This window comes from Trichosurus vulpecula, chromosome 2 (genome assembly GCF_011100635.1).
Source record: "Trichosurus vulpecula isolate mTriVul1 chromosome 2, mTriVul1.pri, whole genome shotgun sequence".
Lineage (NCBI taxonomy): Eukaryota > Metazoa > Chordata > Mammalia > Diprotodontia > Phalangeridae > Trichosurus > Trichosurus vulpecula.
This window is the reverse complement of record NC_050574.1, coordinates 347,323,969-347,342,423: the sequence shown is the minus strand read 5'-3', so window position 1 is coordinate 347,342,423 and position 18,455 is coordinate 347,323,969. Positions and strand designations below refer to the sequence as shown.

Below are 18,455 nucleotides of genomic sequence, written 5' to 3'. Positions count from 1 at the left end.
GAGAGGGTGACACTTGCAATATAATAGTCCAGGCACGAGGTGATGAGAACTCGCACCTGCGCAGCATTAAGGTCTACGTCGGAGAGAAGGGGGCATAAACCAGACGTGGCAGAAAGATCGAATGCACAGGATTCGAATGCATCTGATTGGATACGGGGATTGAAGGGTAAGATCAATCCTTGCACTCAGCGCGCTCCGCTCCTGCTTAGTACAAGAGTACCAGCTGCCGAGTGGCCGAGGTGGGGCTGGAGGAGAGTGCGGGGGGAGGAGTTGTGGAAAGACTACAACTCCCAGGAGGCAGTGCGAGAGCCCTGCGCACGCGCTCCGGCGTTCGGCCGCCCGAGTAAAAGATGGGCATGCCGGGGCTGTCGGCTACACTGGCTGGACTCGTCCCGCGGCGGGCACTCGGGGCGCGAGCGCAGCTCGGGCCCGCGGCCGTCGCCCAAGTGCTCCGCTTACCCGAGAGGCAGCAGAAAGGGCTGGTGTTCCCGCTGCAGGAGCTGGAGCGCAGCATGGTCCCTGGGGCGAGCTCCAAGCTGCACGTGAGGACGTTCGACCCGAGCCTGGAAGACATCGCGAGAGCCGAAGCCGCCTTCTGCCCCGCGCCCGGCCACCGGATCGACTACGTCAGCAGCGCCGAGCGCCTCGACCACGCCCCCGCCTCCTCCCGCCCCGAGGTGAGGGGGGAGGAAGGAGAAGGTGGGAGGGAGGAGCGCCCGACCGCCGCGGGCTTCCACACGCAGTACCCGATGCCCAGCCAAATTTAGTGGCCAGGAGACTGGGCAACTAGTAAACATTCAGTAATAGGTCACGTTTATGCAGTACTCTAAGCTTATACATGTTAAGCTCATGTGATACGACACCCCTGGGAGGTAGGAGATTTTATCACTCCATTTTACAGATGAGGAAACTGAGGCAAAGGTGAACCGCCTTATCCACGTTCACTTAGGTATTAAGTGTCTAAGGTCAAATTTGAACTCGGCTCTTAATGACCCCCAAGCCCTGGGCTCCTAGGAAGCGTTTAAGGCTGGCAAAGCCCCTTCCTGACAAAAGCTCTTTGAGGTGGTCGGTGTAGGTGAGATTGCCCACATTTTATATGAAGCAGGGAGTTGATCAGAAGCAGCTGGCAGGGAGTAGAGATCCGGACTTGGAGTCAGGAAGACCTGAGTTCAGGTCCACCTCCGGACGCTTACTGGCTTGCGTGACTCTGGGGCAAGTCACTTCGGCTCTCTCTCGGCCTCAGTTTCCTCACCTGTAAAATGGGGATAATAAATAATAACGCCCACCTCCCAGGGTGGCCGTGAGGTTCAAACGAGACGCGTTATAAATGCTGGCCTTTGTTATTGATGGGGGTGGGGCAGTCAGGTCAGTTCCCTGCCAATTGTGTCCTGTCAATGGGGCCAGTCCGAGGCTGGAAAGCCCGACAGCCCATTTACCTGACTCTTAGGTCATGCAGTTTCACCAGGTGTATGGGGGAGGGGGACACCGCCTCCTGCCCGGGGTTTGAGGAGGAAGGGAAGGCTCGATCAACCCTCTCCTGATCAAACTCCCCATGCACGAGAAGAAAGTGAGGGGGCTCTTCTGTGATTGCCCCAAAGCCCAAGTCCAGCCGTCCACCTGCCTTCCCACAGTGCCAATCAGGCTCCCCAGGGTAGTGACCCTGGAGTAGGTAGTAGGGCAATATAGGATAGTGATAGAGTAGTAACCCTGTAGGACTAAATTACACTTCTTACAAAGCATTTCCCACCCTAACTGCCTCCTCTCCACATCCCCCCCTCCCCCCACCATGTAGGGTCCAGAGGTAATATGATAGCTGAAGGAAGGGGAGATGGCATTTGAACCCGCATCTTCTCACCGCAAGTCCAGTGCTCTTTCTGGTTCACCAGGTGTCATAGCTCCCCTTCCCCACCCCCAGCCCAATTTCCTCATCTCAAAACAATACCTGCCCTTATATTCCAGGGAGGCACTCAGTGGATAGAGCACTGTGGCTGGAGTCAGGAAGACCCGAGTTCAAATGTGGCCTCAGACACTAACCCTGTGACCCTGGGCAAGTCAGTTAATCCTGTTTGCCTCGGTATTCTCATCTGTAAAATGAGCTGGAGAAGGAAATGGCAAACCACTCCAGTATCTCTCTACCAAGAAAACCCAAAAATCCCAAGTGGAGTCAAGAGTCAAACACAACTGAACAGCGACAAAATATTCCAGAGTGATTGTAGGATTCCTTTCAATAAATGTTGATTAAGAGCATGCTAGGTGTAGAAAGGTTTGTTGTTGCTGTCCACCCCCTTCTCATCCTGAGACCCCTTCCTCTGGGTTTGACCCTGCTCTTCCCTGTCTGCTGGCTCTAATTGTGGGAGTTTCTCAAGGTTGGTCCTGGGCCCTCTTCTGTCTCCTTCTATCCATCCTGTCTATGATCTCATCAGCTCTCTGTGGGTTTAACTCTTAATGTCTATGCACATGATTCCTAGAGGACTACATGTATCCAGCCCCCATCTTCACAGTTTCAGCCTCAGATAACTAGTCGTCTTTTGGATATTTCAAACTGGATGTCCCAGTTTTATTGGTCTTTTAAGAAAATAGTTCTTTATTTTATGTATCAGCTCAATAGTCTGTTTCCTATTCTATTTATTTCCTATTTGATGATCAAACTGAAACAGGTTCAGATACATTAAATTTGAGATGTCTCTGGGACCCCTTAAATTCCCCACCCCCCTGCCTTCCTCTCTTCCAGACTTCCCTCAAAGGCTCCTTTCATAATCTCTGCTTTATCCTCACTTCTTCACTCCAAATAAGTCATTTGCCAAATTTTGCCATTTCTACGTTCTCAGTATATCTCCTATCTGGCCTGGTATCTTCATTCATACTAAGTTACCACCTTAGTTCAGGCCCTGATCACCTCTCAGTCTGGTTAGTGCAGAAGCCTCCTAATTGGTTTGTCTGCCTCACATCTCTCACAACTCCAGGCTGCCCTACATACTGCTGCCAAAGTAGTGTTCCCATTGCCTATAGGATTAAAAGCAAAAACCTCCTCTATTTGGCTTTTTATTTTATATTTAATTTATGCAATAAAACAAGTGTTTCCATAACATAGTACAATTAAACAGATGACTGCATGTGAAACTGTAAATCTGCTATGCACAACTTGCTATTCCTTTCAAAAATACAACAAAATTATCGTGTAAATTTCTTTTTTTTTCCTTCCCTCCACCCCGCTACCATTAGACATAAATAGATAGATAGATGTAAAATTATTCTATACACACTTCTGTTAGTTCTTTCTCAATAGCATCTTTCTTCATATGTCCTTTATAGTTAATTTGGGTAAAAATAGCTTACTCAAAGCCGTTCTTAAAACAATATTTAGCTTTTAACGCCTGACGCCCCCTGGTTTTTGTCATCGTGCTTCCATACTTTCAAACCATCTTCCACACAGCATCTAAAATAATCTTCATCAAGTACAGGTCTGTTCATATCTCCCCACTGCTCAGTTATAGGCTAGACTATGTAAACCCAGATGGACGACCTGACTCCTGACATTTTTTTTTTCTTAATCACTCTTCATTCATGTTCTGTGTTCCTTTCCAGACTCATTGGACGTTACTTCCCTTCCAGTGTTCTACAGTCCAGCCCTCCCACCCCCTTTTTGAGTTCTTTTATAATTGGATTATATAGAAACTGGATGTCCTCTCTTATTAAACTGAGTATTTTATATTTTTTTATAAATATTCATCTCTTTCATTTGTTTGCAGGGAGGTTTAGGAGCATATGATTGGATGTAATAGTTTTTACTTTTCATTGTGAATTCTCACTAATTTTGACATTTTCCCTTTTATTATTATGAACTTGATAAAAATCAATAAATATCAACATCTCCCCATTCAAAGGACCAAAGAAAGAGATCTGCATAGAACACTGTGAATTTCTATTATATGCACCTTCCTTTTTTATTGTATATTTTAAATTTACGTAGTTACTCTAACACTACCCTACTTGTCCTGCTCCCTTCCAAAATTTCTTTTGCTGGCTTCTGCTTACTTCTAAATCATTCACTGATGTTCTTTCTATCTTTTCAAAGCATACCTATAACTGTTCACTCCCCTCAAATTAATATTATCAGTTTTATTGGTCTTGTAAGAAAATAGTTCTTTATTTTATGTATCAGCTCAATAATCTCTGTTTCCTGTTCTATTAATTTCTTCTTTGATTCTCAAAATTCTACTTTTGCACTTGTTTGGGATTGTTAAATTGGTGAATTCCCATTTGCTTGTTTAGTTTCCCTGTACAATTCATTAGGATTCTCCTCCTTTTGGTTAATTTAAATGTTCAGAGAGAGAAATTTTCCTCTGAGGATTATTTTATAAGTATCTCACAAATTTTCATCTGTCGTCTCATTGTTTTCTTTAATGTAATTACATCTCAGTTTTCTTCATGGGATCATGAGATCATAGACTGAAAGCCAGAAGGAACCTTAGAGACCATCTAGGAAACTGAAGCCCAGACAAGTAACTTGGACAGTAAACAGGAAAGCAGGTAGTTGAACTAATAAATGGTAGGGCCTTCAGACTCCAAACCCAGGGCCCATTTCAATGTGACACTCTGCCCCACCCTTTTTTTGATCTAATCCTTATCATTTAAATCAGCGTTCTTCATTCAGAAGAACGCTAATGTTGAGAGCTAGGACTGGTTAACCACGTTTAAGCAGATTACTACTAATAATAGCAGCATTTATGCAGACACACACACACACACACACACGCACATGCACACGCACACATGCACTGTGCTAGATGCTGTACAGATATTATCTCGTTTGCTCTCACAACGACCCTGGGAGGTAGGCACTACTATTATCCCCATTTTACAGATAAGGAAACTGAGGCAGAGAGAGGTTACGTGACTTGGCCAATGTGGCACAGGCAGTACGTGTCTGAGGTCAGATTTGAATACAGATCTTTCTGATTCCAGGCCTAACACTCAATCATGTTTTTGGAGATCTGTCCTAACTCACAGGTTATCTGAATTTATCATCTGTGTTATAAGTAATTCTACGATTAAAAACAGAAAGATTTTTATGTTCTGACATAAGGGTTTGTTGGTAACTCTCCACCGGTTGATTGACTGGCTACTCCTCCATTAGTGATGATAACCAGTCAGATCTTACGTGGAAGGGGATGGGAAAGCATTTATTAAGTGTGCTAAATACCAGGGATACAAATAGAAAAGAGAGGCAGTCCTTGCTGTCAAGGAGCTCACGTTCTAAATAGAGGAGACATCATGTGTTGACATACATACAAGGGGATTCAGCTGCAGGGCAGGTGGAAGAGTTTCCTTTACACTTCAGAGGCAGGGCAAATGAGAGAGGGCCAAGGAGTTCTCAGGGTAGTGGCAAATGGGAGAGCAATTCCCAAGGGAAGATCATAAGCCTGGGTGAACCACAGGGATCTAGAGCAGGCCACGTCATTGACCAGTGATTGTTGGGCCCAGGCGAGAGCTCTGCACCACCTCCAGCAGGAGCAGGGAGGGGAGGGGATCAGCGTCCTGCTACAAAAAGCCCAGCTTGGCCGTAACTAGGCAGCTGGGGCCGAGGCAGGGGAGGAGAAAACATGCCTTGCTCCCTAGTGCACTGGTTATACATTTTTATATACATTATACATTATGTATTATATACAATATACATTATATGCATTATATTTTACATACATCATACATTTTTTCTTTACATTTTTTACATACATTATACATTTTTTTAGGGCAATCGGGGTTAAGTGACTTGCCCAAGGTCACACAGCTAGTACATGTGTCAAGTGTCTGAGGTCAGATTTGAACTCAGGTCACCCTGACTCCAGGGCCAGTGCTCTACTCACTGCGCCACCTAGCTGCCCCTACATTATACATTTTTAAAAGCAGTCAAGCCTAAATTGAAACACTGAAAGAATTCCAATAAAAACTCTTTGCTGGCCTCCTGTCTGACCAAAAGTCAATGAGAATGAAGCATTTTGCTCTTTGAGACAATTACATGAATGCTTCACATTTTGATTGGGATTATCTTGGTAGGCTAGGAGCACACCATTGCTAAGCCTAGAAAGCCAATACATGCTGTATTTCCTGATTAATTTGGCGATGCCTGAACTGATTTAGCTGACAACGCCTTGCTGGTTTAATGTCACTGGGGAAGGCATCAGGACCACACGATCTTTGGGATATGTCATCTTGAGCAAATCCCCGAACCTCCAAGAGCCAGGCTGTCCTTGTCCGTAAAAGGAAGGGGTTGAGTAGCTATCCCAGCTTTAGATCTGTGATCCTGCCCTGCAGGAAATGGTTTTACGAATAGTTTCAGATTCTAACTAATGTGCAGTAGTTATTAAATACTAAGGCAGCCAAAGGAGTAGGTGAGAAAGTAGAGTTCAAGGGATGCTGTTTGCTTTTTTTAAAGACAGTTTTCTTGAAATGTGCAGCACCTTGCACCAAGGGAATGCTCAGTAAATATTTTGAATTGAAATAATCTGTTTTGTATATTAGGGACACACTTGAAATACATCAGAAATGCTACAAAGCTGCAACTTCCAAACATTTTTTTTTTACCTGTAGTAGAGAGCTCATATATTCTTGAGTATTAGGATTTTTTTTCTTTTCCAGTAGGTTCAGCTAAATTTAAGTTTCTCATCCCCTGAGTCTGGGAGTGGGGGAGACCCTTAAAGACAGCAGTCTTTACAGAGTTTCATAACTGAGAAGAAAAAAAAACCTCAGGTCTCATATTATTTTATTAATTCTCTTTTCTGTAAGGTCTGCTTTATAGGAAGAAGCAATGTTGGAAAATCATCCCTAATAAAGGCTTTATTTTCCCTGACCCCTGAAGTTGAAGTCAGAGTTTCGAAAAAGCCGGTATGTTTAAAGCTGAATGGAACGTATTTGTGTTTTGTAAAGTGAGTGGTGATGGGTGGGAAGATGTAAAAAACCCTTTTTCTCTTAAGTTTCCAAGGGCTGTGTTCTTTAATGGTAGACGCCATTACTTTGTGACATGAGCTAACTCACTCCAGGCAAGTAGCTTAGGTCAGGAAAGGAGAGATGGGCATTCTCATGTTTTTATTACTTGTGTACTTTGGAAAGAAAGGCAGGGTTATTTTTTAGTATGTTTACCAACAGTTTTATGCCTTTCCAAAATGGGGTAATTGTTTTTCTTTTGTTTTACTTTATTTTCTTTTCTAGGAAAAATCCACTTACGGTTCCAGATCTATTTCAGGGTCTCTGGTTTCACATACTCTTTCATTTCTTAACCTTGGTTGTACCTTGCCAAAGTTTCTATACATATACACACAACTACAGACAGTCCCCGACCTTATTATATACCTCTCTAGTGTTAATGGGCACCTTTATGATGTTAACAGGGCAGCTAGGTGGTACAGTGGATAGAGTGCCGAGACTGGACTCGAAGACCTGAGTTCAGATCCAACCTGGACACTTACTAGCTGTGTGACCCCTAAGAAAGTCCCTTAACCCTGCTTACCTCAGTTTCCTCATCTGTAAAATGAGCCGGAGAAGGAAATGGCAAACCACTCCAGTATCTTTGCCAAGAAAACCCCAAATGGGGTCACAAAGAGTCAGACATGACTAAAATGACACAACAAATGAAGTTAACACATGAACTTTCCTTCCTGATAGCCGGTGAGAGTTTCTTACCCCTACACCAAAGCAGACACCTTTGCCCATAACCCTGCTCTCACCAACTCTCTTCTCTACTCTTCTTATCCCTACGAAAATTTAGCCCCAGTCCCCTGATTCTTAGCACTTCGCTCCCATGATGATTGCTAGTAAGGGTAAGGGAGAAAACCTTATCCAGCTATTCCCAAAGAACCCTTCCACCAGTCTTCCTTTCTCCTGCCTATCTGGTCATCTACAGAGCCAGACAGAAAAAAGGAAATTACTGTGGGACTCTGGTTCCTTCCTTCTCTGCTGTTAACATAGCTCCCTCCACTGGTCATTGAGATGGATAAAAGAGAGGATTTCTGAGAGTCACCTTAACCTAATGCAGAAATGACTGAAATGGGTGTCAGGGGCTCTGGATTCTTATCCTGTTTCTATTATCTCTGACATGGTAGAATCTTTAATATTCATATATGGTAGACATTTTGATTTGGATTTTTTTTTTAATCCATCGTTTTCCCATTTGCTTTAACAGGGACACACAAAGAAAATGAACTTTTTCCAAGTTGGAAAATATTTTACATTGGTAGACATGCCAGGGTATGGCTTTAAAGCACCTAAGGATTTTGTTGATATGGTAGAAGCTTATCTGAAAGAACGGCCAACGTAAGGAAAAATTTCCTATCACTATACATAGTTCATAGTACATAGTATTAAGATCACATTTTAAAGTTATGTCTTTCAGTCCCTGAGAGATGAAAAAGTTATCTTACCAACAGACATTTGTAAAATCTTTATTTTTTTTGCCTGCTTGTAATTTTCTAAAATGTTATTTTGGACCAAAGTATTTCATGATCAGCTTCAGTTTGTAGGTGAGGATAATTCTTTTAAGTACTTTCTTAAATCTAAAAATACTTCAGCTTGGTTTGCTTTTCATATTTAGATTTATTTTTTAATATTATTGTAACCAATTCAAATTCAGAAAAAGATAAAATATCTAGTATAATTCATGCTCCATGGAAAGAAACTTCAGTAACATTTCTGGGAGGGTTCTCTCTTGAGTTTCTGAGAGGCATTCAGAATATTCTTGGCTGCTTCAAAGGCTATACATTTCGTGTACATACTACCCTTGTATGGATGATGTGTATAGTACTGTTTTCACATGTTTGCCTTCTTAACAGTAAGCTGGAAATCCAGTGCCTCTTTGTATGTGAGGCAGCTAGGGAATATAGTGGATCAAAAGTTGGGCTTAAGAGTCAGGATGACCTGATTTCAAATCCTGCCTCAGAAACACTCTAGCTGTGTGACCCTTAACCTTTTAGCCTCAGTTTTCTCATCTGTAAAAAGCTTCAGAGGGCTGTGAAGAACAAATAATATATGGAGAGCTCTCTACAAACCTGTATAAATACTGTATAAATGTTATAATGGGTAAGTACTATATAAATGTTGGCTATGTGTAATACCCAAATTTCAGAGCTAAGACTACATACACCTGAGAAATTTGGTCACACGTTTATTTGAAATGGTAAGCTATATAACAGTATTTCAAACAGTAGGTGTTAACATCTTTAATCCTCAATGCTATAATGTTTCGTGGCTTTCTATTTAATTGGAGTAAAGTTATTCAAAAGTATGTATGTGCTAAACCAGAGGTGGGGAACCAACAGCCTGAAGGTCACATGTGGCCTTCTAAATGCTTAAGTGTTCGGGCTTTTGACTGAATCCAAATTTTACAGAACAAATTCTTAAAGGATTTAGGAGGCCACATGTGGTCTTAAGGCTGCAAGTTCCCCACCCTTGTGCTGAACAGTGGCACCTTTGGGGGCCCATAGACAGAATTTCCTGGTGAAATGGTATTTTCGGTTTTGAGAATTCTCAAATGACCATGGCCTGAGAATAATCTAAGAATATCCCAAGGACAAAATGTGCTTGTTGAGTTGCGAAGTGGGACGTTGTGAAGAGAACAGGGGAGGCACGTCAATTGAAAGTGTTATTGCAGTAATCTTTGTTTGTTTCTGATCTTACAGTTTGACCAGAACATTTTTGTTGGTAGACGGTGCTGTGGGGATTCAAAAAGCCGATAATATTGCTATAGAAATGTGTGAAGAATTTGCACTGCCTTATGTGGTAAGTGACAACCAAGTTATTTTGCACCCTGCTTGTATTCACAAATGTCTCGGTGCAGATAGGTTTATGCCTCTGGCTAAATATACAGAGCTTCAGTTTTAGAAGATGAGGTAAAATTTCTGTTTAAATCACTTTTTCCCTCCTTCTTGCCTAAATCTTTTGATGTTAAAACTGTACCCAAACTAACATGAAGCCCTGATTCATCTACTTTTCATAGGTACTTTAAACACACACACACACACACACACACACACACACACACACACACACACGCTCATGTCTACAGAAAAGATTGATAACTATTTTTCATGCAAAACAAAAGCTGCATGGTTGATGTTTATCACAGTGATTCCACCTATATGTTTTGTGCAACCTGTATTCAGATTACGAGTCACATTCTTGAAACATAGTATATAACAAGTTCCAGACCATACACATTGAATTCCTGTACAAAATAAAATCCTTCTTAAATGTTACCAACCCTGAAAGGAGTATTTTTCAAGGACTTTTGTTTTTTAAAAGAATAACCTCCCCCAGGCAGAGAGGCAGTGGGAATGATTGGATGCTTGGGCCCCAGCCCTAAAAATCACATCTCTGGAAGCCTCCCAGTTTCTCAGTAGGCGCCTGTCCTGTGAGAAAACTTTCTTTTGTTGCAGAATACATTGTCTTATCAGAATAGACAGAGGGGTGGCTAGCCCAACCATTTTTGTCCCTGGCTAACCCAAGGACTCTCTCTCCCCACCAGATTCCCAAGGCTCATGCCTCTGACAACTCCTTCAATGTCTGGTATACTCCCTACACTTTCCCATCCATAGCTCCCAAAGACACCTGGACCCTTAGATTACCTAGTTAGCATCCCTGGCATTCCTTTCTCATGCCTTTTTTCTGTTTAAGCCCCAGCACCACCCTCATTCTCTTGAAGGTTCCATAAGGACCCTTGCCCACTTTTTCTTTTAAAACGTTACAATAAGCTTTTTGCCACTTGACTAAAGAGAAAGCTCGAGTGTTCGAATTCACTCCAGGCAACTCTGCCATGGCATTCTCAGAGTCCTAGTACCCCCAAACCTCATCAGGAATAGTCCCTAGTGGGCCAAAATGCCTAGAAGAATATGGGAATAATTCCTGCCTCACCTACCTTCTTGCTCTAGTCTCTCTTATTAAAGACATACACACCACAGATAGATCACAAAAGAGTTGGTGTTTTCATAAATTTTACATGCCCACCTTCTGGACAAGAGCTTTGAATCTCACTTTCCATCTATGGTGAATAAAGAATGCACCTTACTCTTAGCCACAGGGTACTTAAAGCACCCCTAATGTTCTAACTTCTCCCCACATCCTACTACAATTCAGTCTCAAAGAAATTTAGAGACATGTGAGAAAATTGTTAAAAGTTTACCAAAAAATTTCATGAAAATTATAGCACATGATTGAAGGAATTATAGCATCCCTCACCTTTTTGAAATTTTATCAGTTCCAAATTTTCTCCCTCCCATAAGCCCTCCCCATATATCTTTAGAATGCAAGATTTATGATACTCATTATACATTATGAAGTCATGCAAAATATATTTCTGCATTAGCTACATTCTGGAAGAAAAAAATAAGAAAAAGGGAAAAATATGCTTCAGTCTGCAGTCTGAGCCCCTCAGTTCACTGTGTGGAAGTGGAGAACACTTTTCTTCATGAGTCCTTTGGAGTTGTGGTGCATCATTGTATTGATCAGTTACTAAGTCTTTCCCAGTTGATTATCTTTATCAGTTACTAAGTCTTTCCCAGTTGATTATCTTTACCGTGCATGTTGTTCTCCTGCTTCTGCCTACTTTACTGTGCATCAGTTAATATAAGTCTTCCCAGGTTTTTCTGAAAGCATCCTCTTTATCATTATGTATATAGCACGATAGTATTCCATCACATTCATATACCACAAATTATTTAGCCACTCCCCAACTCATGGGCATCCCCTTAAGTTTTCAATTTTTGGCCGCCACAAAAAACGCTGCTAGAAGTATTTTCATTCATATGGATCTCAGCCTCTTCCTTTTTTTTTTTTAATAAAACATGCAGCCTTACCAAATGTAAAAAGCCCTGCTAAATACAGTGTCAACGTTTTTTGCCTCACATAGCAAAATCAATGAATAATCCTTTAGTTAATTTTTTAAAATAGCCATATGTGATAAGAATTTGATTTATATAAAATATTTAAAATCCTTAGTGTGGAAAGCACAGGTGTTTATAAAATCATGGTTCCTCCTCAATTTCAACTGAAAGTCTAACATTTTACTCTTTTTGAACTTGTGTATCTTTTTTTTTCCTTAAGGATAAGCCCCCAGGGAGAGAGAGAGTAGGAAGAGTCTCTAGTGAGCCAGAATGCCTAGAGGATATGGGGATAAATCCCAATAAAAGTAGATATAATGATTTTCAAAATCTGACACTTAATAGCTATGAGACCTCAGGTAATTGATCTCCCTACAGTGATTTTCCTGTTTATAAAATGGGACCAATCTGCCTCAGGGTTTTTGTAAAGAAAGTGCTATGTAAGCATGAGGAGTTATTAGGATTGTATTGTTTTCGATCACATATTGATTCACTTAAATTTTTTCCAGCCCTCATTCACTCTCCTCTTTGAAATAAATTTCTATAGATGGTGTTAACAAAAATTGACAAAGCTTCCAAAGGTTATCTTGCCAAACAAGTTCTGCAGATCCAAGAATTTGTTGACACACAAACCCAGGGATGCTTTCCTCAGCTGTTTCCTGTCAGGTAAGTTGAATTACTATCATTAACTTTTAAGAAATTCTGATGTTATTTGCCATTGATATCTTATTGCTTGGCATCTCAATGGGTAGGGGAGTATTTTTAGGAAATGTTTCTCGTTTAGTGTTTTTAGGAAGAGAATTTGGAAATCAAAAAAAAAAATTTAATTGAACGTTAAAAATAAAAAAGAAATCCTGATGTTAAAGAAGCATTAGCTGGAACGGGGCAGGACCAGTGTGACTTGGAGGAGGCTGGTAGGTGCTGCAGGTGATCGTGACTTCTTAGTCCACCATCTGGCTTTTCCTCCCCTTTCTTCTTTATCCACTTGTTCCCTTAACAGCCCTTCACTGTCACTTTATTCTGACCCTGCTTGTTCCAACTCACCTTTCTAGTCCCTTCCAACAAAAGGTCAGAGTTTAAGTTCGGACCCCACATTTTCTGAAATGGAGAGATTAATGCCTTTTTGATCAGCAGGGAAGTACTGTTCTACTTTTTGGTGCAGTGATAGCGTATTAAAAAAAAGTCTCAATGACTATAAAGGAGTATTATTTATTTCTAATATGGATTTAACCACTGGTTATTCCAGTGAAGCAGAGAGGATTATTATTTCTGAGGTTGATAATTTCTATTGATAGAACATTTATTAAATACCCGCAATGTGCCAGGAACTAATCTAGGTACTGGGGATACAAAAACCAAGTAAAAACACTCCCTTCCCTCAGAGAGTTTAAATTTTAAGGGGGGGGGCAGGGGGGGGAATAGAACATATTCCCTAATAGATCATCCATATACAAAGTACAAGGTGATCTTAAGGTGGAGAGCAAAGAAGGGAGGAAATAAGTCAGGAAATCCTGAAGGAAGCATCACTTGACCTGAGGATGGAGGGTGTTAAGGTTCTAAGATGAGGAGAGGAGGAGGGCAGGTGTCATAGGACAGGCTCTGAAGGAATCCACAGGGGGAATATCCTGTATAGAAAACAGCAAGTATAGGTAAGTTTAACTGGAACACAGAGTGAGGGAGGGAGGGAGAGTAATGCACCCCAAGTAACAAGCAGTTTATTAAGCATTTTCTATGGCTAAGCACTGTGCTAAGTTCTGGGGATATTAGTACAAGCCAAAAAGAGAGGAAGTCCCTGCCCTTGAGAAGCTTACATTCTTGAGGCAGCTAGGTGGTGCAGTGAGTAGAGCACTAGCCCTGGAGTCAGGAGGACCTGAGTTCAAATCCAGCCTCAGATACTTGACACTTAGTAGCTGTGTGACCTTGGGCCAGTCACTTAACCCTAATTGCCCTGCCTTCCCCCCTCCCCCCCAAAAAAGAAGCTTACATTCTAACAGGGAAAGCCCACACAGAAAAGGGAGCCAAAAAGCACAGAGGCGAAGTCCAAAGTCAGAAGCAGAGCTGAGAGGGGTGTAGTTAGCCTGGGAAGATGGGCTTGCAGCCAGGTTGTTAAGGGAGTTTAAATGATTGGGGGTGGGGTAGGGCATATTTTATCCTAGAGGCAATGTGGGACCAGCTTCAATTATATGGTTTAGTGGCACAAACATGGGCCTTGAACATCAGATTCTTCCTTCTTAACCTCATCACCTTGAGTAAACCTTCATTTCATCTGCCATTCCTGCAGGGATGAGAAACCCATAGAACCGGAGGCACTGTGAGCATTCTATCCACTTTGGTTCTTTTTCAGTCAATAAACTTTTATTCAGTGTCTTCTATATGCCAGACACTGTGCTGAGCGCTGGGGATACGAATAAGAAAAAGACAGTCCCTGCCTTCAAGGAACTTACACTCTAAGGGGGACAATGATATACAAAAAGAAGCTGAAAAGGGGATTGGGGGAGGCCGCCAGAGAGTACCCAGTTCAGGGGCATGATGTCAATTAGAAACCAAACAAAGCAGCTGATGGAAAATAATTTATTATGAGCCCTCTCACTCAAGTGGTTTTTCCTCTTCTGATACCTCTTCATCCTACCCTTAACACTAAAATTAGTCACTAAGATTTTTTAGAAGAGTGGCATTAGTAGCCTTTAAGTCCTAAAAAGAAAAGACCTTTTTCAGGATATGATTCACTGGTAATAAGACACCAATTTCGAAACAGTTTTATATGTCATCTCAGGCAATGCCAGTCTAGGTCAAATTTAAATTTTTATGTCTAAGTGTTCTTCCAGAATTCGCTAGTTACTGTTGATATTAAGATAATGTAAAGATTGACAGGGAGCTCTCAGGAAGTTGTGAGTTAGCAGCAGAATAGTTTGGGCAAATCCAAGGTATGCTACTGACTGAAGAAGAAAAAAAATAAGCTATGGTTACAGGATGATGGGATCCAAGCTTAGTCATGACCTGGGAATCATTGTGCTTCCCCCAAATACGTTGAGATGTAAGATACTACACATCTTATCTTTGTAAAAACCCATGGTGTGTATCCGTGAAATACTCTGTGCCATTCTGATTGGGCAACCAAAATGACTGAAAGGTTGAAGTGCTACTACTCCAAGAGTACAAACTAAGTAAATAGGACCTAGAAAAAGGAAGGTTAGGAAGGAATAAAGTCAGGATCAGCAAGGATAGATTTAGCTGTTCAGAGTGGAAAAGCTGCCTTTAAAAAAGAAAGTCAAAAATCTGACATGAAGCATCTCCAGATCCTTTTAGAGGCTGCTAAGATAAGGAATATCCAGTCCTATATTCCTCACAAAGCCTTTTCAGAGTCCCACTCCTCACCCCCAACTGCTAGTGCCTGTCCTCCCAAACTACCTTGTGTTTGTATTTATTCACTTTGGGTTTATTGCTGTCCGCATTTTTATAGATACTTATCTCCACCGTGAGAATGGAAGATGCTTGCAAGTAGGGAGGGTTTCGTTCCTTGTCTTCGTGTCCTCATTGATTCACACAGTTCTAGACACATAGTAGGTATTTAATACGTATTGGCTGATTGTTCTGTAAATCCCAGGATTTCAGAACTAAGGGGCATCCTTTAAAGTTTTAGAGAGAGACACACTTGTGAAAAATAATCACCGTTTCATAAATGGAACTCTAAAGAGGTAATACAGGCCAGAAAAGCTATTTCAAAAGTTTAAATAAATTCAGATTAACACTACTCAGAGAAAAAAATATCTAGTTCTTCTTTTTCTTCTTTTCACAGTTCTGTGACGTACTCTGGAATCCATCTCTTGAGGTGCTTTATAGCCTATATAACAGGAAACCTTCACATCAATAGCTCACAGCTTGGCTAAAGACTCGAAGGCTGGCTATGTCAACCAGAACATCAGCATTGTTTTAGATGTTGTCTGTCCTTACCATGGCAAGAGAACCATTTGCATCTTCCCAAAGTAATCTCTGCCCCAGTTTCAATGCCTAAGAAGTGGCTATAATGGATCTAATCTTGCTGTTCAATTCAGAACAATTATTTTGAAAAGTAATTACCTTGATGCCTGAGAAGAGTCTATAATAGATGTTATCATGCTGCTCAATTCAGAATGATTATTTTGAAAAGTTACTATCTTTTTAACAAATTGAAACTTTAACTTGTTTTGCTCATTGTCCAGTATTCTTTGTCATGAGAAATCATAGCACGTTTGATTAAGCTGAAAACAAAGAGCTCCCAGATATTAGGCCTCCCTCTAGGTATTGGGATTCCTTCACCCCTCTTATCGCCTCCTCCACCCCCTCACCCTCCGTGCCCTCATCCCCCCACCCCCTTTACTTCTCCAGAATAAGCAGCTTTGCTTGGTTGAAGCTGTCATGACCTCCTCAATGCCAAACCTGGAAGAACAGGCAACCAACCTGCAGCTGTGGGTATGGGTGGAAGCTGGAGAATGTGGAAGCCTCAAGGTATGTAGAGTTTTGTGTCACATCCTTTGAGAACACAATGGATTCATTGGTCTTATTTGCTTAAAACACATGTTCCATTGTACACTATACTTAGAAATACTACAAAGCAGAGCTATTCAAAAGGGTCTGCTTTTTAAGCAGCACAGCTGGAAGGTGTAACAACAATGTTGCTAGCAGCTACCGTGGCTGTGTAAGACTGACAACACCAGCACACAGGAAGGGCTGCCAACACAGGTTCTTTGATCTGCTTTTCTAAGGAAAGCAACTTTAAGGGATTAACAGTCTCAGTTTAATTAAACATATATCATTCACTTAGTTCAGGGGAAAAAAGATCAGCTCCCTGAACTTCAGGGCAAATACAAACAGAAATTACAGACATCAACAGATAGACCTTGTCCGATTCAAATCACAATTAACAGTTACCAGAGAAGCACCAACATCTGGATTACAAAGCTTGGGGCGGGGACCTATTTCAAGGCTTGCCCAGAGTCTTGTCACTCTTTCAATTAGTGTGCCCCCAAAAGTCAAAGGCTAACCTTCCAGTACGTATACCCTATTCAGGACCCTGAGGGCTCGAGGCTCACCATTTAGGGTGTGAGAAATCACTAGTACCACCTTATACTTTGTTTCCAATCAATGACTCCCAATTCTCTTAGTGCTGAGAAACATTCCAAGACAAAAAAGATCCTACTTTACCTGCCCCAATCAAACAAAGGCCAGACTCATTAAAGGCACTTAAGAGAAGAACAGCAAAAAATCCTGCCCTGATTACCATTACAGAAGGGCATATACTGATATGCCTTTACTTTATCATGTCTGTGCTAACTGTATTTTGATACAATAAGATTTTCAATAAAATTTGGGACCTTCCAACAAACTATTGGGAAGTATTTTCAGTCCAGCAAGCCAAGCCATTACAGAACCAACTTAAACCTAACAGAGAAGCCATCTTTTGTTTTAGTTTCCACACCATCTAGTGAAAGGCAAAAAGATGAGCTAAGAAAGTTTCATGAACTTTAGAAAAGAGAATATATACATTTGATATACTTGAAAAGAGCAAATACAAATTTTTGGATCAAAACAGTATTAGTTTAGCTCTACGCTCTGTGACATGAAAGCTTGGAAAGGAGAATCAATCTCATGTATGACCGAAGCAACTCAAACAGTTGCACCATGACACTATTTTGAAACAACAAAATTACAGCACCTAGACCGTTTCTCATAATTCTCATTGAAAAGTCAGAGTGTTAATCCTTTTTGGCTCATCACTAACCAGAAAGACAAGTTGTTGTTCTTTTGGTAGTCTGAATCATATTTAGCATTTCAAAGTGAGAAACCTCTTAAAAGTAGCCAATGAAATGTAGCTGATGAAAATCAAACTGTTAAGTTGCAGAACTGTGACTTTTTCAGAACTCATTTTTTTAATGGTCAACAGTGAGAGACAGAGTATATCAGTGTTAAACAAATTTACATTGATAAATGGGGTCATTTTTGTGAATCTCGATTATTTACACCTTTAGAGGTGTAGAGTTTTAAACAGCAAAAATAGTTTGACAACTTTGAAAGCTGTTCTCCTAATAACTGATCAATACATTGACCAACCATGAGTTCAGAAGACAGATGATGAAGCCTGCTGCCACCTCCTCACAGAGGGGTGAATGGATTTAAGATGCAGAAGAAGACATTTTTGGACACATGGCCAATGCAGGGATTTTTTTTTTTTTTGCTTGACTATACATGGTAGTTATAAGGTTTTTGCTTTGTATAGGAGAATGGAGGAAGAGCAAACTGATTTTTGTTAATTGAGAAAAAAGTGATTAAAAAATTAGCTACGTGTGGGGGGAGTGTGTGTGTGTGTGTGTACAATAATGGTGCAGGCCACCCCACAATAAAAACTTTTGGTGATGAGCTACAGCTGGCAAATGTCACATCTGTTCTTTTGAAGCTAATTAGCACATCGATAGTTTTTTCCCTTAATGGTTCTGTTGTTTTTCTGTACCTTCTCAAAGAAACATAGATTTACCTCCAGCTGAAGCTCTAATATTGCTTGTCATCTGTATATTCAGAAAAGCCTGGGTTAGTGTTTTTTAATATATTTGTCCTATT

General features: G+C 41.1%; 1 protein-coding gene across 1 annotated transcript; it reads left to right on the top strand.

The window, feature by feature from the left end:
* Positions 1-329: 329 nt before the first annotated feature.
* On the top strand, positions 330-18,263 carry GTPBP8 (GTP binding protein 8 (putative)). Its single transcript, XM_036746205.1, has 6 exons — positions 330-677; positions 6,784-6,882; positions 8,177-8,307; positions 9,669-9,768; positions 12,412-12,530; positions 15,661-18,263. The coding sequence occupies exons 1-6, from the start codon at positions 351-353 to the stop codon at positions 15,749-15,751; spliced, it is 867 nt and encodes a 288-aa protein (XP_036602100.1). The 5' UTR covers positions 330-350; the 3' UTR covers positions 15,752-18,263.
* The last annotated feature ends 192 nt before the right edge of the window (positions 18,264-18,455 follow it).